General features: G+C 53.3%; 18 protein-coding genes across 18 annotated transcripts; 13 read left to right on the top strand and 5 right to left on the bottom strand.

The window, feature by feature from the left end:
- Positions 1-1045: 1045 nt before the first annotated feature.
- YOS9 (Protein OS-9) lies at positions 1046-1816 on the top strand (the record flags this gene model as incomplete). The annotated part of the gene is made up of 1 exon (XM_056206913.1): positions 1046-1816. The coding sequence occupies one exon, from the start codon at positions 1046-1048 to the stop codon at positions 1814-1816; it is 771 nt and encodes a 256-aa protein (XP_056062888.1).
- A 69-nt stretch (positions 1817-1885) lies between these two features.
- On the top strand, positions 1886-2723 carry MVES1_002080 (protein-L-isoaspartate(D-aspartate) O-methyltransferase; the record flags this gene model as incomplete). Its single annotated transcript, XM_056206912.1, has 5 exons — positions 1886-1975; positions 2009-2378; positions 2415-2550; positions 2583-2649; positions 2682-2723. 5 exons carry the CDS (start codon positions 1886-1888, stop codon positions 2721-2723), a joined length of 705 nt encoding a protein of 234 aa, XP_056062887.1.
- Positions 2724-2811: 88 nt separating this feature from the next.
- Positions 2812-3498, top strand: MVES1_002079 (uncharacterized protein; the record flags this gene model as incomplete). Its single annotated transcript, XM_056206911.1, has 1 exon — positions 2812-3498. The coding sequence occupies one exon, from the start codon at positions 2812-2814 to the stop codon at positions 3496-3498; it is 687 nt and encodes a 228-aa protein (XP_056062886.1).
- Positions 3499-3639: 141 nt separating this feature from the next.
- On the bottom strand, positions 3640-4644 carry MVES1_002078 (uncharacterized protein; the record flags this gene model as incomplete). The annotated part of the gene is made up of 1 exon (XM_056206910.1): positions 3640-4644. One exon carries the CDS (start codon positions 4642-4644, stop codon positions 3640-3642), a length of 1005 nt encoding a protein of 334 aa, XP_056062885.1.
- A 250-nt stretch (positions 4645-4894) lies between these two features.
- On the bottom strand, positions 4895-5672 carry MVES1_002077 (thiol oxidase; the record flags this gene model as incomplete). The annotated part of the gene is made up of 2 exons (XM_056206909.1): positions 4895-5264; positions 5296-5672. 2 exons carry the CDS (start codon positions 5670-5672, stop codon positions 4895-4897), a joined length of 747 nt encoding a protein of 248 aa, XP_056062884.1.
- A 329-nt stretch (positions 5673-6001) lies between these two features.
- MVES1_002076 (uncharacterized protein) lies at positions 6002-7054 on the top strand (the record flags this gene model as incomplete). The annotated part of the gene is made up of 1 exon (XM_056206908.1): positions 6002-7054. The coding sequence occupies one exon, from the start codon at positions 6002-6004 to the stop codon at positions 7052-7054; it is 1053 nt and encodes a 350-aa protein (XP_056062883.1).
- A 78-nt stretch (positions 7055-7132) lies between these two features.
- On the top strand, positions 7133-8044 carry MVES1_002075 (protein N-terminal methyltransferase; the record flags this gene model as incomplete). The annotated part of the gene is made up of 1 exon (XM_056206907.1): positions 7133-8044. The coding sequence occupies one exon, from the start codon at positions 7133-7135 to the stop codon at positions 8042-8044; it is 912 nt and encodes a 303-aa protein (XP_056062882.1).
- Positions 8045-8157: 113 nt separating this feature from the next.
- Positions 8158-10170, top strand: MVES1_002074 (uncharacterized protein; the record flags this gene model as incomplete). Its single annotated transcript, XM_056206906.1, has 2 exons — positions 8158-8161; positions 8471-10170. 2 exons carry the CDS (start codon positions 8158-8160, stop codon positions 10168-10170), a joined length of 1704 nt encoding a protein of 567 aa, XP_056062881.1.
- Positions 10171-10270: 100 nt separating this feature from the next.
- Positions 10271-12643, top strand: MVES1_002073 (uncharacterized protein; the record flags this gene model as incomplete). Its single annotated transcript, XM_056206905.1, has 1 exon — positions 10271-12643. The coding sequence occupies one exon, from the start codon at positions 10271-10273 to the stop codon at positions 12641-12643; it is 2373 nt and encodes a 790-aa protein (XP_056062880.1).
- Positions 12644-12700: 57 nt separating this feature from the next.
- ucp10 (UBX domain-containing protein 10) lies at positions 12701-14209 on the top strand (the record flags this gene model as incomplete). Its single annotated transcript, XM_056206904.1, has 1 exon — positions 12701-14209. The coding sequence occupies one exon, from the start codon at positions 12701-12703 to the stop codon at positions 14207-14209; it is 1509 nt and encodes a 502-aa protein (XP_056062879.1).
- Positions 14210-14353: 144 nt separating this feature from the next.
- On the top strand, positions 14354-15856 carry MVES1_002071 (uncharacterized protein; the record flags this gene model as incomplete). Its single annotated transcript, XM_056206903.1, has 1 exon — positions 14354-15856. One exon carries the CDS (start codon positions 14354-14356, stop codon positions 15854-15856), a length of 1503 nt encoding a protein of 500 aa, XP_056062878.1.
- Positions 15857-15888: 32 nt separating this feature from the next.
- MVES1_002070 (uncharacterized protein) lies at positions 15889-16904 on the bottom strand (the record flags this gene model as incomplete). The annotated part of the gene is made up of 4 exons (XM_056206902.1): positions 15889-15920; positions 15941-16590; positions 16617-16685; positions 16714-16904. The coding sequence occupies 4 exons, from the start codon at positions 16902-16904 to the stop codon at positions 15889-15891; spliced, it is 942 nt and encodes a 313-aa protein (XP_056062877.1).
- A 249-nt stretch (positions 16905-17153) lies between these two features.
- irc3 (Putative ATP-dependent helicase IRC3) lies at positions 17154-18938 on the top strand (the record flags this gene model as incomplete). The annotated part of the gene is made up of 1 exon (XM_056206901.1): positions 17154-18938. One exon carries the CDS (start codon positions 17154-17156, stop codon positions 18936-18938), a length of 1785 nt encoding a protein of 594 aa, XP_056062876.1.
- Positions 18939-19001: 63 nt separating this feature from the next.
- MVES1_002068 (uncharacterized protein) lies at positions 19002-19871 on the top strand (the record flags this gene model as incomplete). The annotated part of the gene is made up of 3 exons (XM_056206900.1): positions 19002-19064; positions 19093-19709; positions 19739-19871. The coding sequence occupies 3 exons, from the start codon at positions 19002-19004 to the stop codon at positions 19869-19871; spliced, it is 813 nt and encodes a 270-aa protein (XP_056062875.1).
- A 371-nt stretch (positions 19872-20242) lies between these two features.
- Positions 20243-20728, bottom strand: DAP1 (Dihydrodipicolinate synthase; the record flags this gene model as incomplete). Its single annotated transcript, XM_056206899.1, has 2 exons — positions 20243-20330; positions 20358-20728. The coding sequence occupies 2 exons, from the start codon at positions 20726-20728 to the stop codon at positions 20243-20245; spliced, it is 459 nt and encodes a 152-aa protein (XP_056062874.1).
- Positions 20729-20976: 248 nt separating this feature from the next.
- MVES1_002066 (cystathionine gamma-synthase) lies at positions 20977-22272 on the top strand (the record flags this gene model as incomplete). The annotated part of the gene is made up of 1 exon (XM_056206898.1): positions 20977-22272. One exon carries the CDS (start codon positions 20977-20979, stop codon positions 22270-22272), a length of 1296 nt encoding a protein of 431 aa, XP_056062873.1.
- Positions 22273-23980: 1708 nt separating this feature from the next.
- RAM2 (galactose-6-sulfurylase) lies at positions 23981-26795 on the top strand (the record flags this gene model as incomplete). The annotated part of the gene is made up of 9 exons (XM_056206897.1): positions 23981-24245; positions 24293-24317; positions 24579-24968; positions 24997-25407; positions 25463-25649; positions 25678-25738; positions 25817-25826; positions 26040-26158; positions 26350-26795. The coding sequence occupies 9 exons, from the start codon at positions 23981-23983 to the stop codon at positions 26793-26795; spliced, it is 1914 nt and encodes a 637-aa protein (XP_056062872.1).
- A 33-nt stretch (positions 26796-26828) lies between these two features.
- Positions 26829-27512, bottom strand: MVES1_002064 (uncharacterized protein; the record flags this gene model as incomplete). The annotated part of the gene is made up of 4 exons (XM_056206896.1): positions 26829-27136; positions 27168-27266; positions 27295-27472; positions 27501-27512. The coding sequence occupies 4 exons, from the start codon at positions 27510-27512 to the stop codon at positions 26829-26831; spliced, it is 597 nt and encodes a 198-aa protein (XP_056062871.1).
- Between the last annotated feature and the right edge of the window lie 8 nt (positions 27513-27520).

Below are 27520 nucleotides of genomic sequence, written 5' to 3'. Positions count from 1 at the left end.
TGTGGCTTGCGATATGAACTGCTTCCTGCAATAGGCCGACCCGATGGTACCGCTTTGCGCACTTTGTCCACAATATTTTTCTGGGCCATCTTTCTATGTATTGCATGCTCACTACTGTACTCCATGTATGAGTCATGCAATGAGCGTGACGGGCCGGTCGATGCACCGCCGCCATATCCTGGCGAGCGTACACATGCGCAACGAACTCTGTCTCCTAAGCAGGGTATTGGGGGCCTTCTCAGTGGCCTAGGCCTGGGGATGCTTGTCCAAAGAATGTTTGGGCGGAGTCGTAATCGCGACCCTATGGCACACCCTAGGCCCTATGAAAACCCCGGATATGGCTATATGTATCGCGATAATGAGCCTTGGCGCGCATTGCCTGGCACTATACCTTTTTCTTCTACTCACCATAGTACCGGATTTGGAGACACGAGTAATCGTTAGGACATCGCACACGTAGAAATCTATTTCTTCGCAATGCAGCATCCTAAACCTCCACACGTACGCGCGGTTCTCTCTCGACTCCACCTGTTTCACCATGCGTGTACACCGGTACGCTGGGCACGTTTTGGCATTTGCAAGTGCGCTAATGCAGTATAGCTATGCATTAAGCACTTTTGCAATACCCTATGATATACTTGCGCTGCCCACGTATGATGTATTGTTCGAAAAAAACCATACGGTGACGAAGTCAGACGCACTTGGCTTAATACATGAAGCGCGCGCGCATGACGGCACAGAATCGGAATGGGGTACCAGAGGAAAATATGAATTATTCCGTGTTACTCCTACTGAATCCTATGTGTGCCAAATCCCAAACGTCCCGAAAATTGTAAACGTCACTAAACAGGCGCTTGGCCCGGAAGAAAAGGAGGCAACGCTCGTGGAAGCATTACAGACTTTGCAAGAGCTTGAAGGCAAATGCCTTGCTACACAAAGGGGATATTTTATGTATCAATTCTGCTATGGTAATATTGTCCGTCAGCTGCCGACAAACCAATTTATGGAACTGTTACAAATTTCAACGGTGCAGTCTCGAGAAAGCATGGACAACCCTACAAACGATAATTACATACTTGGGCTATGGCACTTAAGTCTGCAGGGCACAGAGGGGGAAAATGAGCGTGGATCGGAGCTGGTTACGGCGCCCGGCGTGCAGAATGCAAACATGGTCGACTCCAAGACGCTGTTCCACGGCGAGAAGCTCTATCTCTCGCAGGTGTGGCGTGATGGCTCTACTTGTGATTTAAACGGATTGCCACGAACTGTCGAAGTGCAATACTTCTGTTCTCCTGACGGTTCGCACAATATTGCATCAATTTCCGAAGTGCTTACATGCAATTATGTCTTGGTCGTGCATGTCCCTTCTCTTTGCAATGTCGCTGCATTCCGCGATATACAGACTGAAGATGTGAATATTATCAAGTGTCGTCTAATCGTCCCAGACGATCCCGTGGAGCGCGATACATACTTGGCAAATGCGCATGCAAGCAAAAAGTCTCACTACCACCCTGCCGAAATTGACCCTGAATTTGTGTTTGCTACGCCAGATCAAGAACTGGAGCAAATGGAACTGCACGCAGATAGCACCACGGGCAAAGACACTTTGGAGCAGCAATCGTCCGACACTGTGAATGACCAATTGTTGCCTCTCGAGCTTGACGCGGAGCACCTACGGGATATTTTGAAGTCGATGGTGGAAGAGAGTAGGAGCGGTACGCACACGGCGTCGTCGGCTACTTTATCTATGACCGCATTGAGCGATGCACCCGACACAAAAGATACACCGGCTCCTTCATACCATGACGATCTATAGCGCTTGTGCAATATATTTTTTAATTAGTCCTCTGGCCCGTGCGTGCACTGCAACTGACTTTCCCCCAATATGGCATGGCGCTGTTCTGGCCGGTCCAATGCAGACTTGATCAAAAATATGCAGAATGCGGGCTTGATCAAATCGCAGCGCGTTGCAGAGGTACGTATATTTACCCAAGTGTTCACCAGCTAGGCGATGCAGAAAGTGGATCGTGCAAATTATGTGCTTCCGCAATTTCGGTCTGACGCGTATAACGATTCGCCACAGTCCATTGGGTTCAATGTAACAATCTCTGCACCACATATGCATGCACATGCTGCGGAGCTTTTGTTACCGTATCTGCTGCCAGAGAGTTCGGTATTGGATATTGGGTCTGGTTCGGGCTATTTGCTTTCTGTGCTGCACCACTTGACAAAATCCAATGCTCGTGCCGGGCATGTTGTTGGAGTAGAGCACATCCCTGAGCTGGCGATGATTAGTATGAGTAATATTCGCTCCGATGGTCTGGCGGAAGAGCTTGACTCGAACCGTATTGTTGTCGCGGAAACCGACGGTCGGATGGGTACGCTGTCCACGGTGCGCTTTGCTAACTATGCAGGCGAACCAAGATTTGCGCCATACAGTGCTATTCATGTTGGTGCGGCGGCTACGGAAATTCCTGAGATGCTGGTCGAGCAATTAGATCAGCCTGGCCGGCTTATCATACCTGTCGACAACAATAGTGGCTCGTACCAGTACGTGGAGATATGCTGCAGCTTATCGACAGGTCGCTATGGCAAGTGGACAAAGATGTGGACGGGGCTGTGCAGCGCAAGAAGTTGTTCAATGTGATGGTATGTTTGCTGGTAGCCGTCTTACAATCTAGTATGTTCCGTTGACCAACCTTGCGCAACAGCTGGAGTCGTAGTTTTCCCCGTGTGGAGTATTCACGCAAATTTACTAGTAGGCACTGTACATCATCGCGTCGCGCCTTCTTTGTAGACTGTGTACGGCGCATGGATACTGGACAGCACATCCCTCTCTCGGTCCGCTTAGATGTCACTCAAGCATCCACATCACGCACACCTAAAGTGACTGCACATGTGATGCCATTTTCTGTCGAATACACAGGCCCTGCCCCTGTCGACACATACTTTCTTCTTCGTTCGCCCGCAAATGGCGAGCCAGTGGATGCTAATACCGCAACAGAGGCTGTATCTGCATTTCGTGGGAGGAAAATGCATGGAAGTCGATTCGCATTACCCACTTCGTACAATGCAGCTTTGTTTCGTATGCAAGAAGAAGTTTTCCCTTTGGAATCGGAAAACAAGGTCACACACAAGCCAGGGCGCCCGAAGGTATCAGTATCGAACAGCATTGCACCCCCACAGCCTGTTCATGGCGCTCGGTTTTTGTTGGACGAGGATGAAGAGGAAGAAACAATGGATGCATTCACGTTTGAGACAGGGCACGACACCCCGACAGATTTGCATGAGGCAAATGACTTGTCCATCAACACATCCGAGCCGGAACGAGCCTATGCGAGACATTGTTTGAAACCAAAAGTTTATGCGGGCAAGTCTATTTGGATCTGGGGCCCTGATGGGCCTATCGACGCCGGCGATGACGTTTATATGCGTACATGCAGAGAATGGATTTCTGCAATTGCACCAGCAGTACGTATTTCCATGGCAAACGACTAACAGTTAGTTACATGATACCGATTTGTAGTTAGAAGCATATATTGAGTCGTAGCAATCGAAATTCATAAAGTCGAAACTATAATATTAATGCAGCGTTTCTTAAAAAACGCAAATAATGAACGGTGTGAGGACGCACAAAGTTTAGTAGTCACCACTGCCGTAGCCGCCCGAGCCCGAGTTGCCGCCGTAGCCGCCAGAGCCAGAGTTGCCGCCGTAGCCGCCAGAAGCAGAGTTACCACCGTAGCCGCCAGAAGCAGAGTTGCCGCCGTAGCCGCCGGAAGCAGAGTTGCCGCCGTAGCCGCCAGAGGCAGAGTTGCCGCCGTAGCCGCCAGAGGCAGAGTTGCCGCCGTAGCCGCCAGAGGCAGAGTTGCCGCCGTAGCCACCAGAGCCAGAGTTGCCGTAACTGTCATTGCCGCCGCCATAGCCGCCAGAAGCAGAGTTGCCGTAGCTATCATTGCCGCCACCCAAGCCGCCAGAGCTCGAGTTGTTGCCGTAGCCGCCAGAGCTTGAGTTGTTGCTACCACCAAAACCGCTCGAGCTGTTTCCATGGTGCCGTCCACCACCGCTACCAAACGAGTCGGAGCCAGAGTTGCCGCCATAGCCACCAGAGCCAGAGTTGCCGTAACTGTCATTGCCGCCGCCATAGCCGCCAGAAGCAGAGTTGCCGTAGCTACCATTACCGCCACCCAAGCCGCCAGAGCTCGAGTTGTTGCCGTAGCCGCCAGAGCTCGAGTTGTTGCCGTAGCCGCCAGAGCTCGAATTGTTGCCGTAGCCTCCAGAGCTCGAGTTGTTGCCGTAGCCGCCAGAGCTCGAGTTGTTGCCGTAGCCTCCAGAGCTCGAGTTGTTGCCGTAGCCGCCAGAGCTCGAGTTGTTGCCGTAGCCTTCAGAGCTCGAATTGTTGCCGTAGCCGCCAGAGCTCGAGTTGTTGCCGTAGCCGCCCGAACTAGAATTGCCGTAGGAGTTATTGCCATCGCCAAAGCCACCAGAGCCCGTGTTGCTGCTACCGTAGGAGTCGTTGCCGCCGTGCTGGCCGCCGCCAGTGACTTTTTCAGAGACCTTGTTCATGAGGTTCTGGGCAAGACCGCCGCCCTGGCCGCCCTGGCCACCTTGGTTACCGCCACCAGTGATGTTGTTCAAAAAGTTCATAATGATTGTTGGGTTTGATCTTGCTATGTTACTCTATTTTATATGTTCACAGCGTCCCGTGCGAGTAGTTACAATGCGCCAGCGCAGCTTTTGCATTGCTTGCGCTCGGGCCTTTATTATGTAATAATGCCTTAGAGCACAGCCCAACAGACGCTTTGTCCAACAGGGCCGGGTATTCCCCGCACGGGCTAAGGCACATATGGGGCAATGACGCAATTGATCCTATTAAATCAAACGCTCGTGGGTCAAGCTACATTATATGCGCCTCGCCTGTCGCCTGGCTTGGATTTATGGTAGCGAGGTCAATCGTGTCAGAACCACATCCGCAGTCATAAGTAGAATCGAGATCAGTGCAATTGAACTGGGAATGACCTAGGCGTTTGTTCACGGCATTGTGTGCATTGCACAGCCAAATTGCCGCATTTTTACGTGAGCCAGCCTGCGGCGGCAGCTCGATGAGGAGTTGTTGGAAATGCGTAGCACAATCACCACACGGGTATAACAAGGAAAAGAGTCGGAAGAACTCGCGCAAATCCTGAGATTGTTGCTCGGTGGGCTTATCTGGGAATCGCAGTGTCATGGTGTGTAAAAAATGCCATGTAGCACGTCCAAGCTCAGCCCTGTCGTTAGTCTGATTGTATTACAACATACTTGGCAGTTTCGTTCGCCATCTTAGGTGCATAAGCACCATTTACAATCGGCTCGCTGTTTGCATCGTCGACAGGCCTCGCCGCTTGGCTGGGGTGCGGTACGATATGCTGCGTTATATCGTCTTCTTTTACGCCGGAATGAAGCATTTTCGCACCTGCATTCCACCAATCCATGAAACCACTAACAGTATCTGGGTTCTTGTGGCCTTGTTCTACCTGTGCAGGTTTTTTTCCGAAAAAAAACGAAGCTTCAGAAAGCCATTCCCCGGTAGTAGGGTTATGAACAAATGAGTCTTGCTTTTGCGAGAGGTATACATAAGCAGGCACAATCAACAGAAGCACTGCCAGTACTAAAAGCCGTAAGAACCTGTACGCCATTGCGTTGAATGCGAAGGCGCACTGTGGCGGAACACTATTTTAGCCACGTGGCAAATGAATGCCGTCGGCTGAACACGATGGAGCGTGCGTACGACTGCGTGCAGGCTAGTGTACACGAACGTTTTAGTATTGCTTAATTCTAGCGTACAAGGGTATGGTTTTTAAATGCGTGTGCATGCCAGCAAGTATCGCAACGGTGCGGGGTGGGGGTACCGACGTACAGTGGCCTGATTCACGGGGTACGGCGCTATGTGGAGGTAAAGCGCCATAGTTTGGCGATGCACGTGGAGAAAACCGCAGCTCCGGCCTCTCGCATCTCTGCTTCGCCGATGACCACACCAATTACACATCCACCGAACGGAGCAGCGCACAAGGCTGCTACTGCTGAGTCACTTGAAAAGGCTCGCGCTGAATCGGGAAATGCGTATTTGCCGACTGTGTTCAACCCGGCCACGATTGTCTCCAAAGGCCCACTTCGTGTTGCCAAAGACCGGGTTGTAGCTGCCAAATCGCCCGATGGTGAACCTGGCTTCAACTTATATTACGAGCAACACGGTACCGGACCGAACAGAATCATTTTTCTGATGGGCCTGAACAATTCGTGCTTTGGATGGTTGAGCCAGGTCGAGGAGTTTGGCGCAGACCCGAACTACTCGGTTGTAGTGATGGACAACCGCGGCTACGGCAACTCAGACGCACCCAGTACGAGATACAAAACGACGGATTTTGCATTGGATGTCTTTGAAGTGCTCGACCATATCGGATGGACCGAGGAACGCAGCGTGAACCTGGCCGGTGTATCGATGGGTGGCATGATGGCGCTTGAAGTAGCGCGTATGCAACCTAAGAGGTTCAAGAGCCTTTTGTTGCTGAGCACCACTTCAGGCCACAGCTTTAATCTCCCGCCAATTCGCGGCCTAGGCGCAATTTCGCAAGGAATGATGCAGGCGATATTGGGTATCGCGACTCCGGAACGCCGTGTAGATAAGATGATTGAGCTGCTTTTCCCCGAGGACTGGCTCAATGCTCCGAGCGCAAGCGATGCCACAGGAAAGCGCACCAATGGCGAAGTGACCAAGGAGACTTTTTACTGGCGCATTGCGTTTACGCGCCGCCCGAAACTGCAGGGCGCAATGTCACAGATTATGGCTGCACTTACGCACAATGTGAGCGACGAACACTTGAAGCACATTGACGAGAATATCCCGCGTGTACGGATCATTACGGGCGATTGGGACAACCTTGTGCGTCCGTCCAACTCTGCGCATATGGCCAAGGTGATGTCCCATGCGGACTATCAGGTGTGGCCAGGTGGCGGACATGCATTGCATGTTCAATATCCTGAACGCTTTAACAAGATGCTTCGCGAATTTACGCAATAAAGTAGCATACGTAGGCAGAATGGCTCGGGCGCTGCCGCCGCAACTGGACTCCACATACTTTTTTTTTCGCTTCTCGCCATGACCACCGTTCGTGCGGTCCACCCAAACCCGGATGTCGCCAAAGGGATTGAGTACTGGGAAGGCATCCCAGCTACCGTGGACGGCGTACTTGGTGGATACGGAAACGGGACTCTTCCGCGTATTGATGCGCTCGGCTCGCGCACATTTCTTTTGCGCACACTGCCCTATCTGAGCAGCATACCACCCGCTGGATACAATGGCACGCCGCTGGAATGGACGGCTAACCAAATCAAGCAACGCGGGGGACCAGGGCGTACCGTCACGCGTGCGCTTGATTGCGGTGCGGGCGTTGGCCGTGTGACGCAGCACAGTTTGTTACCACTCGTGGACGAAGTGCATCTGGTCGAGCCCGTGCATAAATTTCTTTTAGAAGCTAAAGCAATGTCGCCAGAGTGGGAGCCGTTACGACAAACTACGGAAACGTCGCCTTTTAAAGCACACAAGGCCGTATACTTTCATACATCGACGCTGCAAGCGTTCCCCATTGCTGACCCTCTTTCCGTGACATCCAAGCTCATTACTCCAACTGCGATGGGTGGTGGAGAGCTGAATCCTCTCCCGTGTCCAGTGAAATACGATGTTGTTTGGTGCCAATGGTGTTTACAGCACTTATCCGAGCCGGATTTGATCAAGTTTCTTAAGGAAGCTCGCGCGGCGCTGACAGAGCCTTCCGGCAACGAGAATTTTCCTGGAGGCGTCATTGTGGTGAAGGAGAATGTGTACCACGATGGTGAGAATGGCGAGGAAGCTACGTGGTACGACGAGGAGGATTACTCGGTAACACGATCACGGCGTCTATATGAGCGTATTTTCAAGACCGCAGGTTTGCAAGTCGTGCGCACCGAAACTCAGCTTGGATTTCCGTCTGAGCTTTTTGATGTACAAATGTGCGTGTTTTGGAGTATTTGACATTAGGTGGGCGTTGCGCTAGGAATCTATACATGGTGAATTGGGTATTGGAAAAGTGTACTTGCAGACAGTCAGTGCATGTCGTCAGTTTTCACCTCATCTATATTGGTCTAATGCGTGCATTCTACCGCATCGGTCCTCATTCGGTGAGAAAAGTAATTGCAGCGCCCCTTAGTGTTGGCTTCGTTGCCAACGCTGGTGGTCGCCGCACACATGTTTGTTTAGTCATCCTCCGAAACATTTTTTAGGCACGCCTAGCCGCGCACTTGCGCAATAAACCGCCTCGTACTTCTTTTGAGCGGAACATTGTATCAGCCTATTTTAATATACATGACCACTGTCGAATTTATCGTGAATTTCTTGCGTGTGTCTGTACAATAACACGAAATTATCACAAAGATTTACTTTGTGTTGTTTTTACCTGAGCGATGATGAACATCATTGAAACGGAACTCTCCCAGGTATCCAAGGCATTCGCCATCGTGGGAGGGTTCATTGTAATATATGGTCTTATTAGCCGCATTGTCAAAGAGCGCCTTTACATTTCTGAGCCATTGCTTGCTGTTACTGTCGGCATTATTATCGGCCCCCGCGTTTTAAATTGGGTCAACCCCTTTGCGTGGGGCTCGAGCGAAACGTACCACGAGGTAACCTACCAGCTTGCCCGATTTGTTGTTGGCGTGCAAGTACTGTTCACCGGAATCACGCTCCCTGAAAAGTATTTGTGGAGACAGAAATGGAGCTTGTGCGTGCTGCTGTTTGGTATAATGACCTGCGCATGGTTCATCTGTGCACTTTTGATTTGGGGTTTGATTCGCAACCTGACCTTTCTCGAGGCACTATGTATTGCTTCGTGTGTAACACCGACTGACCCCGTCCTCGCGAGCTCGATTACGTCTGGCCGTTTTGCAGAAGACCATGTTGCAGAGCATGTGCGCCATATTATTCTTGCAGAGAGCGGTGCAAACGATGGGCTTGGTTTTCCTTTCCTGTTTATGGCTGTGTACCTACTTGTTCGCACCAACATTGACTCTGGGGAGTCAGTCGGGAACGAAATTTGGCGCTGGTTTTACAGCGTGATTATCTACCAAATTTTGCTTTCGTGTGTGTATGGCGCGCTGATGGGATACGTTGCGCGCAAAGTACTTCGCCTTGCAGCCAAGTATGATTTAATTGATATGCACAATTTTTTCAGCTACGGTTTTGGTCTCGCCATCTTTACCCTTGGCACCGCAGGTCTCTTTGGCACCGACGATATCCTGGCGTGTTTTGTGGCTGGCAACAGTTTTACATGGGATGACTGGTTCCGGATCCGCCAAGAAGAGACCGACTTTCAAGAAATTATTGATATGATATTTAACACGGCCATCTTTATGTACATTGGCATGATTATCCCATGGGGTGATTATAGTGACATGGACATTGGTATCAATGGATGGAGGATTGTCGTGCTTGGCATCCTTGTCATTCTTGTTCGCCGTGTTCCTTGGGTCATGGCTGGGTACAAGTTTATTCCTGTGTTGCGGAACTGGAAGGAGGCCGTTTTTACCGGATGGTTTGGGCCAATCGGTGTTGGCGCGCTGTACTATATTGAAGTCGCGATTCGCAAAGTGCCCGACGACCATACTCGTGATCACTTGCGTCGGGTCGTAAACCCAGTTGTGCTGTTTTGCGTGTTTTCCTCTGTACTTACACACGGTATTACCATTCCCATTATGTATTTTGGACCTGGTGTTGTGCGCCACACGCGTACACTCACGCGCTCCACGAGCCAAGGTCGCAACGAGGGGCGCCAAATCTCATGGCGCGGTTTCCTCAACTGGTTCTACGCAGACAAAGGCCCTGATCCAAATGACCCAGAGACAGGACCGCCAAAGCACGTTGGTCCTTCGCATATTCACTCGCATTTTGCAAGCATACCCGACGCAGGCAAGGCGTTCAGCCGCGAGAAAGACGGCGAGCTACCTCCAGATTTGCTCATGCGTGCGCGCTCCAAAGGTCTTTCTACGTACACCACTAATGAGTACGGCGTGGATGCAAATATTTCCACTCTTCCACTTGCACCGACCATATCGCACGGAGAAGGCAAGAGTGTGCACTTGCACATGCCGTCCAAAGAAGTGTAGTGTTGCTGTAGTGTTTTTCCGCATTGTACCTCCACATGCCATCCCGCCGGTCCACCACCACCACTTGGTTTCTAGCACGGTCCAATTCCAAACAGCGAGCATGAGCGAAGAATCTGCTCACGAGCTGGACCAGTCGCGTGCAGAGCCCATTATAGACTATGTGCTTAAGTTTGAAGCGGTGCCATCTTGTTACGTGGGCCCTAGCGAACGGCTTCCCCAAGATATAGCGCAGGAGCGTATCGCTGAGTATGAGCGCTTGATCTCAAAAATACGGAGCCTGGGCCTCACAGTCACGTCTCGGCACTGTCTCAAAGATGATGGCTTTGTGCTCATTTTTGTTGCCGCTTCGAACCGACTTCTGTGCACGGTGCGCGAAAAAGAGAAAAAGCACGACTTTATTCATGGCGTGTTGGACACCGCATCGCCGGCGGCTTCCGATCTCAGTACCGATGCAGGCGCAGTTGTGGCCGAGGATGGGACAGTGATCTCACCGGCGGACAAGATTCGCTACGTGCATACTTTGCTCACAGCATCTGAAGATCCGTTTGGCCAGCAGAACGGTGCTATTTGCGGCGCAGAGATCCAGCTGGGCCATGGGCTATACCCACACGTTGTGGACATGTTTTCACTGCAGGATTCACGGTTTAATCGTGCGTGGCTGCAGCGCTGGAAGGATAACTCATTGCGTTCAATTCTCTTCGGGATTACCAACGCTCATATCGAGACGATCCGCTTCCACTTTGGCGAGCAAGTCGCGCTCTACTTTGCGTTCTTGAATATCTACTATACTTGGCTGCTTTCGCCTGCGGTGCTGGGATTGCTTTTTTGGTACAAAGGCAATTATTACAGCCCCATATATTCCTTTATCCTCCTTCTATGGGCGTGTGTGTTTGTGCATGTGTGGCGCATTCGTGAGCGCAAACTTGCCGTACGCTGGGGGGTGGCTGGAAGCGACGCTATTGGGCAACGGCACCCGAGATTTCGCCCGCGCAAGATTCTGCGCGACCCAGCATCTGGCGAGCGGTACGAAAGCTACGAATGGTGGCGGCGCGAGTTTCGCACGCTTTTGGGTGTACCTGTGACTCTCCTGTTTGCCACTCTTCTTGTTTTTGTTCTCACGGCCAACTTCTTTGTCGAGATCATCACGGCAGAGGTTTACCGCGGTCCGTACGCGAAATATGTGGCCATGATCCCGACGGTGCTGTTCTCCCTGTCCGTCCCCGCAGCGGTTGCTGTGAGTCAAACCGTTGCGGCATGGCTTGCGGAGTTTGAGAACTACGCGACGGTGCAGTCGTATGATGCTGGCATCACGTACAAGACGTTTCTTTTTTCTGCGCTTGTCACCTACGGCCCTTTGGCGCTCACCGCCTTTGTCTACATACCTTTTGGCGACGCAATCGTCCAGTTTCTTGCTTCGCGCGGCTATCTCACTGCTGCCTACCGGTTTCTCTTACGCCAGCCAAAGTTTGTCTTGCCATCGAAGCTGCACTTTAGCGTAAATCCTACGCGGCTGCACAGCCAGCTGTTTGCGCTCGCCACGACTGCGCAGATATCCAACATGTTTTCTGAACTTGTCCTCCCTGTGCTTCTTCGCGTACTGGTCCGCGCCAAGTCCAAGTTTGCATCACGCGAGGCCAAGGAGGAGCCGTCTGCACCCAGTCGTGTCTCTTTTGCGAGTGACCGCGTTGAAGTAAAGTTTTTGCAGCGCGTGCGTGCAGAAATGGCGTTGCCCGTGTACCACGAATTCGCCGACTATGCCGAAATGGCTGCACAGTTTGGCGGAGTCGTGGTCTGGTCTGTGATTTGGCCACTTTCGCCCGTGATGGCGTTTGTGAACAACTGGTTCGAGCTGCGCACCGACTCGCTTAAGATCATGTTCAATACGCGCCGCCCCGTGCCTGTGCGTAAAGCAAGCATCGGGCCCTGGCTCACCGTTTTATTTTTCCTCATTCGCATTGCTGTGTTTACCAATGCATCGCTAAACTATTTGTTTGAGGACAATACCGTTGGTGAGGGCGTGCAGCACACTGTTGCTACACGCTTGCGGTCTTACATACATCCCGAATCGAGGTCAGGCGTGGTTAAAGAATGCGATTTTAGTGGCAAGATCGGAGGAGTGCTTCCCTTCTTTCTGCCGAATACGGGACGTGGTGGCGCACTCGTCGCATCATTTGTGCTTGCGATCCTTGTGGACCAGGCATTTGGGATTGTGCGCCTTGGTGTGCACCACCTTGTGGAGCAGATCATGTGGACAAACAGTCCCGAAGCGACCAAGGTGCGCACGGTCCAATTTCGTAATCGCCGCACAGTCGTGGAGAGCACCGAGCTGACCGAAAAGCGCGGCGGCCTGTATCGCGCGGCACATCTGCAGCGTGGAGAACGTGTGCACCCAGACATGAGTTTCTGGGACCCGCTGCACAACACAGGCGCCAACTTCATCACGAGCCTGTCCTCTGTAGCGAAGACAGCGTAAGTAACCAGCTCGGCCGAAGTAACCCCTACGCCGCCCCATGGCTTGTACGCAGCGACGATGGCCGACGCGCGCATTGCGTCGTTGCGCGACGTACTTGCATCACGCGGGCACACAAGAAGCGAGCAACCTGATGACGACGTGATGAGTGCGATGCTTGATATAGAGGGCGATATTGACGCTGCTGCGCGATCAATCGACGATGCACAGGCTGCCGAGCGCCGAAGGTTGGAGGATGCGCCGCAGCGCCAGCGTGCGGTCTCGCCACTGCGCGTGCCACCTGTGTCGCGTGCGCAAACGCTTTCCGGGATATGGGGATCGGGGTGGCTAGCGACATTGTGGCGCTGGGTTTCGATGCCATTCTCCGTGCTGCATTTCCTTGCCATGATTGTGCTGCGCTCCGTGGGACTTACAAGCCGGGCGCCCAACGGCCGGGATACAATTGAACTCTCTCGCTTCAACGAAGATCCACGCGAGGCTGCGCGTCGCTGGATTTTGGAATTGGAGCGCGATACAGGAGGGACCAGCGTTCCCGACGAGTCGGCGCAGATGCGCATTGCACTGCCAAATTTCTTTGCAGGAAGCTACTCGGATGCGCTGCGCGAAGCAAAACAGCAGATCCAGATTTTGGTTGTTGTTTTGACGAGCACGACGCATACGGACGCTGCTTATTTCCGAACAGAAGTCCTCACCGATGCGGCGCTGGTCGCCCAGCTGCGCAATGAAGAGTTTTGTGTGTGGGGTGGCGACGTACAAGCGCGCGAAGCATTTCAAGTTTCGCGTTTGCTGGAGGCTAGCACGTACCCATTTATTGCATTTATTGCACTACAACCGCGTCGCTCTCGGTCGCGTGGCGGCGCACTTGTAGCGCACCCCGCGGTCCTCTCGCGCATGGAAGGTTCCCCGCGCACAAACCTGGGCGCCATGTCGATTCTTGCGCATATCCAAGACATTGTGCTTCCTCGCACGCGCACATACCTTGGCAGCCTGCGCAGCGAGCGGCAGCACCGCGAAATGGAGCGCGAGCTGAAAGCTGCTCAAGATCGCGCATATGCGGAAGCAAGTAAGCGGGATCATGAGCGTGTGCTCAAACGGCGCGCGGAAGAAGAGCAGCGCGCCGCTCACGAACAGTCAAAACTTTCCTCCGAGGCTGCTGCGCGTGCGCAGCAGGAAAAAGCGATGCAATGGCGCTGCTGGGCGCGCACAAACCTTGTGCCACTGGAGCCAGGTGCAAATGTGGCGCCGCAGCTGCGTGTCGCTGTGCATACACCCGACGGGCAGAATCTGCAGCGCAGGTTCAGTCCTACCGATACACTGGAGCAAGTGTATGCGTACGTCGATACTGCCGACGTTGCTGGCGATCATACCGGCGAGACGAAGGCACCGCAGGATTATGTGCATAGGTACGCGTTTGATCTCGTGCAAACATATCCACGACGCGTGCTCGACAAGACGAATTTGCAGTGTGCTCTCCAGGACGTGCATGGATTTGGACCGAGTGCGAATCTTGTTGTAGAGGGGATGCACGATAGCGCCGCCGCAGATCTCGATAGTAGCGATGAAGAGTGAAGCGCAGCTTTGATTGTGACAAATTCCGATTTACAGTGGCCATGCAACGCCGTTGCCAATTCGAGCGTCGCGGGCTCCCATCGGCGTTGCCCCGCACAGGCCACCGAAGAAATAGCACGTGCTTCACTCACATTCTTTCCCACCATGCGTGCATCGCAGTTTGCGCGCGGCGCACTGCGTGCATTCAGTACTTCTGCACATGCTACGCGTGAGAACCGCGTATCTGCGTTGAATTTTATGCTAAGCTCCGAGAGTGCCGTGTATCGAGCGCGTCTCGCGGCGCTGGAGCAGCTATTGCCCGCCATCAAAGGGCGTTGGGGCGGCATTGGATTTGCCATCACGCAAGCGCTGGGCCTCGGCGCAATGCTTGAGTCTGAGGAGTCCGTGATGCGCTTTGAGTCCGCACAGCCGTTATATTATCCCGTCTGGATTGCCGAGGGCATTTGGAAAGTAAAATGCCGTGGGGATGCAGGCGCTGCTGAAGCGACGTTTGTGAGCACGAATTCCGTATTTCCTGGCAACACGTTCAAGCCTATGGATACGTTGCCTTTGCGCCCGCCGCCTTTGCGCATGCCCGAAATGGAGGGTCGCTGGCCGAGCAATATGGTGACCACATCAGCCGACGAGCCGATGCGATACGAGTCATTTTCCGCAGCGCGGCACTTGCACCCCAGCGTCAAGCTCGAGGACCCCATCACGGTGCTCCCTTTTAATGTATCCCCTTTTGCTTTGTCTGATGCATTCCGCAATGCCGATCTGCGTACACTCGTGGTCGATCTGCTCTCCGAAGGACCTGCTTTGCACATCAACAAGCGCATCTCGCTTCTCCCCGGCGTCGAAATTCAAGTAGCAAACGTGAGCGAGCCCAATGAACCGAATGCGACTGCCATGGTACGCATCGAGCACGACTCGCTGGATGTAAAGCTCATGGCGTGCTACCCGATTCTGCTCCCGCTGCACCTCGTTCGCTTCCGCTACGATGCACATGGCGAGCGCAACAAACTCGCGACTGTGGCACTGGGTGCATGGGATGCAAACCTGCTTGCATATGCAATGCTGAGCGACGAGAACAAAGCGTGGGTTACAAAAGACAATGTGTCCTGGCTCAATATTGATATCCTTGACTTTGACCCCGCCGTGCCGGTACCCAAACCATCGCTGGATCAACACACGGAAGACGCTGCCATGCAACCTGATGCACGCATCATTGATCTCATGGCACAGCAGTCTCAGGTGCAGAACGTCTTTGAGCAGCGCGCGACGGATCTGCTTGAGCATGCAGACTGGTCGGCTTGTACTGCGTGGGAGCACAAACAGGGCGGCGCGCCGTCGTCTGTTGAGGCCGAAGCGGGCCTTGGCGCGCTGATTAACTGGGACGCTTCCGGCATCCTGCCACTGCACGAGTGCAAGCTGGACACGCGACAGTACATTATCCTTTATGGACAAGCACTGTTCAATGCACGGCTGCTGGAGGGTATTGAAAAGGATCGCGCGGCGGGGCGCGATATTAGCACTGTGCAATGCTTGCACAATGGCAATGTTGTGACCGGTGAAGAAGCGATCGCTGCGCTTCATGAACGGCAGCTGGAGATCGAGTCGGCGCGCGACGCGAATTGTCCATCTTGGTTAGATACAAAATCTATGTAGCGCGTGCGTATGCAGTTGCGTACGACACAGAACTATCGAACGGCGTTGTGCACGCATTGCTCTGCTCATAATGTGTGAAATGACATACGTGGTGCTTGCCTTCCGTCTCCAGTAGTGCAAGCAGTACTAGCATGAGCAGAATCGGGCCGCGTCCGCAAATTGTATTGTGCGTACGCCGCATGTACGCTTCAAATTGGGCGACGGCGACCGACGCAGGTCTCGTAGAGATCGCTTCCATGGCTTCTGCATCGAGGCCCTGAATGCTCGCGTAGATGGGCGTACGTGCATAGTATTGAACAGGCGTGCTGCATGCGAGATGCATCGGCTCGTCACCTTGCGCGCAATAGTAGCAGTAATCAAAGCGCTCGCCCCAGTGGCAAAAGTCGCTGGAAAAGACAAACAAGGTCCGCAGATCGCGCGCGTGCGTGGCAAATACTTGGCTAGCATACTCCTGTGCAAGTTTGGTATTCAGTGCACCGACAAGCACTGGGATCACTTTGACACTGCGGCCACGCAGTACTTTGGCCAAGTAGGGGTACTGCATTTCAAGACTGTGTTCCGCCTCGTCCACGGCGCGGCTCATAAAGGGAATGCGAGAGGTAGCGTGCAGCTGCTTATTTACATTAACGTCCACATCAAGATTTCCCAGCGGCGTTGCCAGCTTGGTAAATGGCGAAAGTGCAAGCCCTTCCAAGTACGTGCGGTGCGAAGGCCCAAACACAAAGACTCGGTCGCTAACGTCAGCTGGTCGCGCACATACATAGACGCAGAATCGACGCATCCGTAGCTCCACGCTGCACTAGGCCCTGAAAAACGGTACCCTGCATGTCTACGGTAAGAGGCAGTAGCGTACGCACGGGGCAATAATGCATTTGCAGCCTTGCACAATAGGGTGTTGCGCCACAGCTGGCTCCTGCAGACCATGTTCATTCACTGTGGGATGCGGTGTTGTCTGCGCTGCGTCTAGCCATGTATTTAACTCGCGCTCTAGCACAGTTGGATCGCTGGAATACCACGTCCCTGCATGCGTAGCATCGCGCACACTCATGGCCACAGGCACAAGTCCATGTGGAGGTGCGCGGTGGCGGTTCGCGACGCCATGCGCTTTGCTCGTTGGGCGCTGCGATGGCGCGCGACGGGGCTGCAATATGTGTGTGCGCGCCGTAGTAGCACCTCCGTTTCCACTTGGGCGCTACGTCCGTATCAGGAAGAATGTGTGGCTACGTGTTTGAGCGCGATAGGCAATGGCATAACGAGACTTGGCGTTTCGTCGCCGACAGGTAGCGGGAAAACGGCCATGTTTACGGAATTAATAGCACAAATTGAGCCTCGCGGGATTGCAAGGCAGGCGCTCGTGCTTGTCAATGCCGTTGCATTGGCTGAGCAGGCGCGCGCAACGGTGCAGCGGATGCTGCCCCACCTCTCTGTCGAAATTGAGCAGGGCGCCAAGAATAAGGCGTCGGGGCGCGCAGACGTAACAATTGCGACCTTGCAATCTTTGCGTCATGCTAGCAGACTGGAAAAGTACGATCCAGAGCGGTTTAAGTGCGTTATTGTGGACGAGGCACACCACTCGACCTCGACAAGTTATCTCCGCGTACTTTCCCACTTTCACAACCAGGTCCGTACACAGCAAGCACCGGAGGCAGAGCGGGATGCTGGCATGCCGCCTATGCACCCACGTGTTCCTATTATTGGCTTCTCGGCGACATTTTCGCGGCACGATGGGTACGCGCTCGGCAATGTCTACGACCAGATTGTGTTCCACAAAGATTTTCTCGCCATGATCCAAGAGGCTTGGCTTTCTCCTCTTCGATTTACGGCTGTGCACATTGACTTGGACTTGTCCAAAGTGACACGCACGGGACGAGACTACAATGTAGCATCTCTTGCCAAGGTGATGAACAGGCCCGCAATGAATGCGCTGGTCGTGCGGACTTGGATTGCCAAGGCACACAAAATGCGACGCTCGACACTTGTGTTTGCTGTAAATATCGAGCACATTAACGCGCTTGTTGCCGAGTTCCATGCGCGAGGAGTCGAAGCGCGTGGGATTCACTCAGGCATGCCGCTCAAGGTGCGCGACGAAGTGCTCAATGCGTTCCGCAACGGCGCATTTCCCGTCTTGATTAACTGTGCTATTCTTACAGAGGGCGCAGACGTCCCCCCTATCGACTGCATATTGCTGGCGCGTCCAACTCAGTCGCAAAACCTTTTTTCGCAAATGATCGGGCGTGGAATGCGTTTGTCACCAGGAACAGGGAAAGAGGACTGTTTGATTGTTGACTTGGTGGGCAACTTGGACAATGAACTTGTATGCACGCCGACTTTGTTTGGTCTATTTGACGCTGGGCATATTGAAAACGCTAGCATTGACGAGCTGCTTGCGCGCAAACAGGAACAGACCGACAATGCAGATGTACCTGCGTTTGAGAGCGAGGCTATTTCCGCAGTCACATTTGTTGATTACGATGATCCGCAAGCGCTTGTAGAAGCGATGCAGACGCGCGGCTCTCGCGCGGCCGACAAGCATTCGCAAAATGCATGGGTTGATTGCGGAGGCCAAGTGTTTGTGCTGAGCTCGTACGACGGAAGCTATGTAAAGATCCAACGCGAGAAAGACTTGTATGTGGGATATCATTACCCACGAAATCCTGCAGTTGATTGGTCCTCAGGTGCATCGGACAGCTCAAACGCATCTGCGTCGCCCTACTGGCAGAAGAAGGTTGTGCTGCGCAGCGAGGATTTTGGGCATGCGATACGGGGTTGCGATACGTACATGCAGAAAAAGATGAGCAATGCGGGTCGATCACCATTGTGGCTGCGCCGGCATGCAATGTGGCGTCATCGCCCAGCATCGGTGCGCGCGCGCGCCACTCTGGCAAAAAAGCTTGGCGACGGGCAAAAGGCGGAAGACTTTACAGAGATCAGCCATGGGCGTATGCACACCATCTTGACACGGCTACGGCATGGAGGTAAGATGCGATGGAAACGCACTGTTCAGCAGAATAACAAGCGTATTCGTCATACTGAAGCACGGAATCCGTCTGTACAAGTAGGGCCGCTGCCGAAAGCAGCATAATTACAGTGTGTAGAAAAGTGGAGTACCCCGCGTCACTTTTTTAGCGCACACTTTGCCTTTGCGATGGACCAGGTAGTGTATTTCCTGAAGCGCAACAGGCGGCACATTTTCCGGCTTGCGCGCAAGGTATGCAGCTAAAGCATGCTCACAATAGCTTTTTCGCGCTTTCAAAAAAAATGGTGCTGGGATGGGCGCCGGGATGGGCGCTGGAATGGCACAAAACTACCAAGGCGCTTATGGCTATCCGCCCGGCCCGCCAGCGCCTCAAGGGTATCCACCTGGATTTAATCAGGGACCTGGAGGTCCTGCTCCGTACACGGAGCAGATTCTTGGCACTGGCGACATCCATGCGTTTGACGACAACAACGTCAATGCCCAAAATCAGCAGTACAAAACATGGCGAAACCAGGCTAGATCGGAAGGCGATAAAATGGCAAACGCGTACGAGGCTTCGCACAAAGCATATCAGCATGGCGATCATGTCAAAGCTCATGCGCTAAGTGAGGAGGGAAATATGCACAAGATGCGCATGGAGCAGCTGAATCAACAGGCAGTCCAGTGGATTTTCGCTGCAAACAATGCAGACAGTCCGCCGGGCACCGTTGACTTGCATGGTCTTTACACGAAAGAGGCGCTCGAAAAGGTTGAAGAAGTGATCCACCAAGCGCGAGCAATGCACTGGAACCAATTACGTTTGATTGTTGGGAAAGGGATTCACTCGCACGGCCATGTTGCACATATCAAGCCGGCTGTGCAGCAAATCTTGCAGCAGTATGTACGAATTGTATGGCTCACACTAGATATCAAATTTCCGCGCACGTCGACAAGCACAATACAGGTGTTGTGGTTGTGGATATGAATGCGCCGCCTGGGAGCCGCAGTGCGAGCATTTCGCGCGGCGCCGCAAGGAGCGACGAATGTATTATCATGTAGTAATAGCTCGCCCCCAACGCTGCAGTACTGATGGAAATTGCTCCCGCCTCACTACACAATGGATGATGATGCCGCGTATACATGCACTGTGCGCCTCGACGAGAAAAGGCAGTGCATTTTCGATAGCCGCTTGCACAAATGCGGCACGGACATTGACAATTTTCGCGCCGAGATTGACGCAAAATGGCTGTGGCGCAGTATTAACTCGTTAAGATGAAGTATGCACTGGGAGTGGTACTTTGCCTTTCTGCAGATCCATGCAGGATTGTTAAATTGCTTAGCAAATGTGATCAGGTCCAGTGCTGCAACGGCGTGCACGTCCCAGCATGCATGGACGATGTCGACAAGACGCGAAGTTCTCCACATACAGACTACAAGCCTACGTCGGCCTCGTTGACCAGTTCACCCACGATGCCATACTTGCCCTCAAAATGAGCTTCCCATTCATCCATATTTTTTCTGTTGTAAGTATGATACCGCACGTACCGTTCGCTAGCTGTCAGATCTTCCAACGTATCTATTGGCTGGTCCAGCGGCGTAAGCATCTCGGGGTCAAAAGACTGTTTCGCCATACCGCGCGATGCATCGCGCCCCGCAAAGTTACCGTAGGGACCGCCAGGTCCGTAGAAATTGCGCCCTGGGGAAACATCAAACACGTTGCCTTTTATAGCGAGCAAGATGCGGCGCCCATCGTTCCCATCGTCGTGTGCTGTTCCGTCGAACAATGCAAGCGTCTTTGGCGTATACTTGACAAACTCTACCGACTTGGGATGCTCCTGGGGAATTGTCGAGTAGTTCGACCAGGTATCCACGGTTTGCTTGGCATCTTGTGCATACGGTGTTGTAGGCGGCAGCATCGGGTCGGGGACGCGTACATAGTGTACAAGCAGGAATACCAATACAAAAAAAAGTGATGCATTCAACGGATTCGCACAGAAAAAGACGATCGTATTATGCACCCGTGAGGGAAGCCAGCTTGGCAGGTACGTATCGAGCCACATTGTTCGTGCACTAGACGAGATGCTCGCCCGAACCACGCGCGCGACTTTTTTGCCGATGGCCCGATGTAGAAAGTCACGCGCTGCAGAACGCTTTTGCACTCACCATGGCACCGCGGAATTTACCTGCACCGCAGCTAGCAACACGCATGCTCCATGCGGACCACGCCGATCACCAAGCAGACTCTACGCATCCTGTTGCTCCGCCCATGTCACTGAGCACGACTTTTAGGCAACCGCACCCCGACTCCGCGTTGGCATCGGGCGTTGAGAAGATGATGTCGACGCCAGACAAGGCGCCATTGCATGTATACAGTCGCTACACACAGGACACAAATTTGCGCACGGAGCGTGTTTTATCGAGTTTGCTTAGTGGTCACGCTCTTACGTTCAGCTCCGGTCTTGCTGCCGCATTCGCAGTGCTAAATTACTTTGCTCCGTCTGTGATTGCCATTCGACGAGGCTACTTTGGTGTGCATGAAGCGGCTGAAATTTACGGTCGTGGCCGTGATGTGAAGATTATAGATTTGGACGACGAATACCCTGCGCCTTGCAGCGCATCCGCGGACGAGAAAGATGGCATTCGCCGTGGAGCGACACTCGTATGGGTAGAGACGCCACTGAACCCAACTGGCGAGGCGCGCGACTTGGCGCACTATGTAAAACTTGCACGCAATGCAAATGCATACATTGCAGTGGACTCGACCTTTGCACCACCGCCCCTGCAGGACCCGTTCCAGTACAACGTAGACGTTGTGATGCATTCTGGGACAAAGTACATGGGTGGGCACTCGGACGTACTTGCGGGTGTGCTTTGCACACAGAACTATGACCAGTTCCGTGGACTTTGGCACGATCGTGCAGCGCACGGCGCGGTGCTCGGCATGCTCGAGTCCTACCTCTTGCTCCGCTCCTTGCGCACGCTGTCGCTCCGAGTGACGCAGCAATCCAAGACCGCTGCCGAGCTGGTCAAGTGGCTTCACAGTCTGACAGCGGGACAGACGCCTGATCCAGACACGCCGAAAGAGCTGACGGATGGCAAGGTGATTACACATGTCTGGCATTCGACCTTGCAGCCACGCAGCGATTACACGACGGACGCAGATGGTCATCCAGAAGGACGAGGGTTTGATCCTAGCAGCCAGATGCCAAACGGAGGTTCTCCTACGTTTGGCATGCTTGTCGCGACGGAAACAATGGCGGTTTACCTGCCCCACGAAGTAGAATACTTCACGCCTGCCACGTCGCTGGGGGGTGTCGAGTCGCTCATGGAACAACGCAAAATCTCTTCACCACAAGAGGATTCAAAATTACTACGCATCTCTACCGGTATTGAAGCATTTGCGGATCTCAAGGCGGACTTGATTCGAGGCATGCTCACGGTACTGGAACAGCGCCGCTGATACTATAGCACACGCCTCCACAGTTAATGTGTGGGGACATAGCCACGTGCAGTCTGTTTTGCAGCCCCCACAGTCGCGCCTCAGAGCAGACCCTCCTACTCCTAGTGTTGAAACCCGTGCTATACTGAGCTCTGCATAGATGAAGAATTTTGTGTGCTTTGCAGTATTGGCACTTGCTTGTGTAGCATGCGTTGCAGCGACAGAGTCTGATGCAGAGCGTATTGTGCGCATGTGGGCGTACGTACTTTTTTTTTTTCATTCACTCACCGACAGGATCATGGATGAGGAGCAACCGATCAATATGAACAGGAGATCGAACATAACTATTGTGGACTCTGTCCTGCACACAGAAGAAAAGCGAGCTGCGCCCGTTCAGAATTCTGCAGCGAATGCGACTGCAACAAACGCAACGGCACCTTCCTCGTCGAATCGAATTCAGCAGTCGGGTACTGCCGCGCCTGGTACTGATGCGCCCATTACTGCGAATACAAACCAGGGCGGTTGTTCGATGGAAAATGATCTCGCGAATAATCAGCAGGCAAGCTGGTCAGAAACTACTATTAATACGTGCTGTGTCGGTGAAAAATCTACGGCATGCTGGGTGCGTATACAGGCAAAAGCAGACCCGAGTGTGGCCTGTACAATACCTAATTGCGACGCACTTCAATCTAACGATATGGATAAGATGCTGGGCTTCCGCCCTCAGTCTTCTTCAAACGGACTTGGCAAGTACGCAAACGTTTACCCGATCCTGTTTCTTAGCGCGGCAGGACGCACAGCTGTGCCTTTGCTGTCTATTATAGTTGCTCCCATTGTGGCCTCTTATGTCTTAATGTAGCTGTAATTTATATGCATAGTGTACACACAACTAGGCTCCTCTTCGACCCTGTCGTCGAATTGCCCTTTTCCGGCGCGCCCACAGGCCTGTGGTACGCGCCTTTTGGCGCGTGGGACAGACGCCATTGGTCACGTCACGTGTACGATTATTGCCACACGGCGTGTCGCATATATATTTCCGTGTGCGCAATGCAGCGCCCCCCGCGCGTGCCTGAATTGCACCGTGTTTTCCATCCCAATGCTGGGCCTTCATAAGCTGCCTGTTGGTAGCGCTGTGGCCAAGCAAATTTCCAAGGCACGGCACCCGCCTACATCGCTTCGTGTCCCGCCTTCGCACGGACGCTTTGCGCCACCGCATGCACATGCTAACGCCACTTTCCGTGTCGTACATACTTCGTGGCCGTCGCGTAGCGTGCAGCTATATGTGCTGCGGCTGTTTTTGCGTGCTGCGCGCTTCCTGGCGCCCGTTTTGCGAGGCACACTGCGTGTATGGCAGCCGATGTCGGGAGGGCAAGCGATTTTGCGCATGTCGCCCCGCATTCCTTATGCGCTGCGCTACCTAGCCCCACCTTCTGGCTCACGACTTGCCTATGCCGCATCGATGCATGCGCGCTTACCACATGGTCCTGCAGCGCTGCGCTTGCCGTTTGGTGCCGGGTTGCAATCTGCGCGCGCATTCAGCACAGGGCCTGCCGGCGCGCGACTGTTTGAAAATATGGTGACCAGTGTTCCTTTTGCGCTCCGTGCCGGCAGTTGTGATCTAGATTTGCACGGGATTAGAGCGTATGATTTCCCACATGTGACTAAGACATCGCATCGATCATCGTCTGCCGGTGCTGATACGCAACGCGCGGTGCCAGTGCTTCCAGCAATGTCACATGGCTTCGTGGATGCGTCGCGCGTAGCCACGGACTCGTACGAAGAGTCTCCTGCGACCTCTGACTTGGACATGTTCTTTCCTCTCCTCCTTCGCACTGTGCGTACGCCAGAAACACATGTTGTTTCGCGTATATCCATCCACTTGGAGCCATTCGTGCCGGATGTGGCCCTAGACACGTCGGAATTGTTTATGGCGCAAGCCCCAAATGCAAATGCATCGGCCACGATGCTGGACTATACAACAAGTGAGCGACTGCGTACACTTGGCGGAATATACTCAGTGCATCGTCAACGTATAACCAAGTTGGAGTCATTGCTGCGCTCATACGGTACTTGGCCTTGTGCGTTGAATACATCCCTGCTTTTAAAGCAGCATGGCGAGGCCGTACCTGCGACATTGCATGTCGATATGAAAGGTTGGACAAAAGTGCAAGTACAACAGATGCTGCTCGACAATTTCGGCTCCTCCAATTGGTTGCAAGTAGAAGAGTTAGTCTAGACAATGTAGCACAGCGCACGTCTTTGTTTCCTGTTTATTCCGCTCCTCCACATTTATCGCGGCGCGTGTCTTGCGCCTTGGCAAGCTACAGCATGGTCGTCATTACAGAAGAGGATGGGGGATCGGAGGATAGCTACCTGCCTTTTGATCCATCGTCGCGCGTGTGGGCAGACTTGATACCTGTTTCACAGGACGACGGGCCACAGCCGTTGTGCCCGATTTTGTACGATCCGTTGTATGCGCAAGCGATGGGCTTGTTCCGTGCACTCAAAAGCGCTAGCAATGATGGTGTAGAAGTGTCAGAGCGTGCACTTGCACTGACAGAACATCTCATTGATCTGAACCCTGCGAATTATAGTATCTGGCAATACCGTGCGTCGATATTGATGCAAATGGCCGCGGAGGATCCAGGCGTACTGCGGAAAGAGCTTGCGTTTTTGAACGATTTTGCCGTGGGAAACATGAAAAATTACCAGATTTGGTATGCACAGTGACACTGCTAACGCTAGGCAACACCGCCGTATTATTGTATCTATTCTAGGTGACCCTTCGCATGAACTTGCGTTTACGCAGTCGGTCCTCGATTTGGACAGCAAAAACTATCATACCTGGGCATACAGAGAATGGGTACTCGTGCATTTTGGTGGTCTTGGCGATGGAAGGCATGCGTCTTCTCCTGGAGGGGGAGAATATCCGCAGCTTTGGGATGGCGAGCTTGCCTATACGGACCGTCTGCTGGACGAGGATGTGCGCAACAATAGTGCATACAACCACCGCTTCTTTTGTACACTCTTGCGTATTGCAGATGGAAAAACATTAAGCGCAGAGCACGAACCCGTGCGCGACAATGAAATTGCCTACGCACTCGGCAAGGTAACCGTCGCGCCGAACAATGCGAGTGTGTGGAATTATTTGCAAGGGTACGTCGTTCGCGCACGCTGACCTTAGGTTGCATACAGGACTGGAGCCACGTAGGCCATTGCACACACTGGATGCACGAGTTATGCAACATATTCCCGAACCGGACCATGCGAAAGCTGCGGCCTATCCAGATACGGACCGCGGCGGTCGGACGCCGCCAGGCGCGCTGGAATGGATGCTGGAGAGTACATTGGAACGTATCGATGCAGGGGAGAAAGGCCTGCTGCATACTGCAAAGCTGGTGCGTGGTTTTTTTGCACTCACCCCAGATCCTTGAGCGCCTACGCCATGCCGAGACCGTGCGCGAAAAATACTGGCAGTTCCGCGCGAGTTGCTTGCCAGATAGTACCGTGTAGCAAAAAAAAAAGTGGAGGTTAGCTCTTAGCGGTGCATCGACCGACCATGCAGGGATTCAACAGTAGGTAGCGAGCGACCCTAGCTCACGGCAGTGGGACGGTACCGTCCGCGGGACGAACATCCGAACAAGCGCAGTGTTGATCGCACTGCAAATAAACACGCGCTCGGGAAACGAGCACGAAAAGCAGACCAGGGAGTACTTGTTGTGCGATGTACGTTTATCATACCGTGTGCTTACAGCCAGTCGAGCTCCCATTTAATGTTTGGTGGTAAGTGTGTGGCATATTAACCGTAGTGAGGGGTGCAATGCACACATTGGCCAGGGTGTTCGCTTTAATGCGGAAAAGAAGCAAGTGGACAGCTACTACAGCACACCGATCTGGTCGTTTCGATGTAAATGTCACTTGTGCCAGCATTGGTTTGAATTACGAACAGATCCCAAGGTGGGTACTGCGGCGCTTCTGATCAAAGAATACGCGGTATACAGTCGAATCCGGCGCACGGCAGCAAAAGCAGGATTGGGATCCGGCAGAGCATGGCGGAGTGCCAATTTACGGTACGATGGCATGCGCACCTGACCACAGACTCCGAGGCTGCAGTGAAAACTGAACAAGAAGGCGGTTTTGCACAGTTAGAAAAGCGACAGGAAGAGCGGAAAGCAGCACCGAAACGGCAGGCGCGTATCGACGAGCTGGAAGAGTGGGCAGAAAAGCGATGGGCCGAGCCGTACGAGAAAAACGCATCATTGCGCCAAATATTTCGTGCCGAGAAGCACGCACGAACAGAGCGTGCGATCCGGGATGCTGCACTACGCGAGCGGATGGGGTGGGACCAAGACAAGGTGCTTGTTGGTGAGTCGTCGCACGACCCCTCGCTCTCGACCCCGGTAATTCGGCAACAATGGCAAGAGGCGCGTCGGGTGCGTGGTGTGCGTACAAAGACTGCCCCGACCACTCGACGAACTCGGCGTGCGCAGCTAAGTCCAGCGGCCCACTCGCTTGCGGATCGTCTTTTGGCGAAACAGAAATGAAAGTTAGAATGTATAAATTATACCCGACTTCTATTAAATCAGTTTGCTGCTGGGCTGCGTGAGCGGCTGTGCGCTGCTGCTCGACCTGTCGAGGCTCTGGATGCCAGCAACAATCTTGTCTTTGGCCATCATCGTGGTAGACTGAAAGTGCGAGGCGCCCGTTTCAAAGAAGCGTTTGACGCGTTCCCAGCCAGCGGAACGCTTTTCCGCAAAAGCGGGACACTTTTGCTTCTCGATCTTCTCATAGTACTCAACCGTGTTCTCGGTCGTTTTCGGGAGGAAGTAGCTCATCGACAATGCAAACACGGTCGGTGGCACGATCCAACGAATCGGAAAAGTACCTGAGGTCAGTACAATGAGCGGTTGACATACGGTGCCGTGTAAAAACCAGGCCTGCGAGGGTAAGCACGCCGACATACAGGCCATTGGGCGCGAGCGATTCGCCCTGCGACTTAAGCGAGCCCAAACGATCTAGTGTCAGTAAATAAGTTCCACTCACGTTCAACATTCTGCTCGGTCCTAATCACCGCATCTACACTGGAGTGGACGCCATGTAAAGTACTGCCGAGCATGTTCTGCAGTCGGCGGCGCACCTGTCCAACCTTGTGCTCCAGATCCGAACTCGTTTCGGTCGCGATAATAGGCTGGTCCGGCTGCGGATACACAGCGGGCTTTTCCTAATGTCAGTGAAAATCAATTACGCACGTTCTGCATCATCCCGATCA

The sequence above is a fragment of the Malassezia vespertilionis genome, chromosome 4 (assembly GCF_029542925.1).
Source record: "Malassezia vespertilionis chromosome 4, complete sequence".
Lineage (NCBI taxonomy): Eukaryota > Fungi > Basidiomycota > Malasseziomycetes > Malasseziales > Malasseziaceae > Malassezia > Malassezia vespertilionis.
Note: the sequence above shows the minus strand (reverse complement) of the source record. Positions and strands in the feature narration are given on the sequence as shown.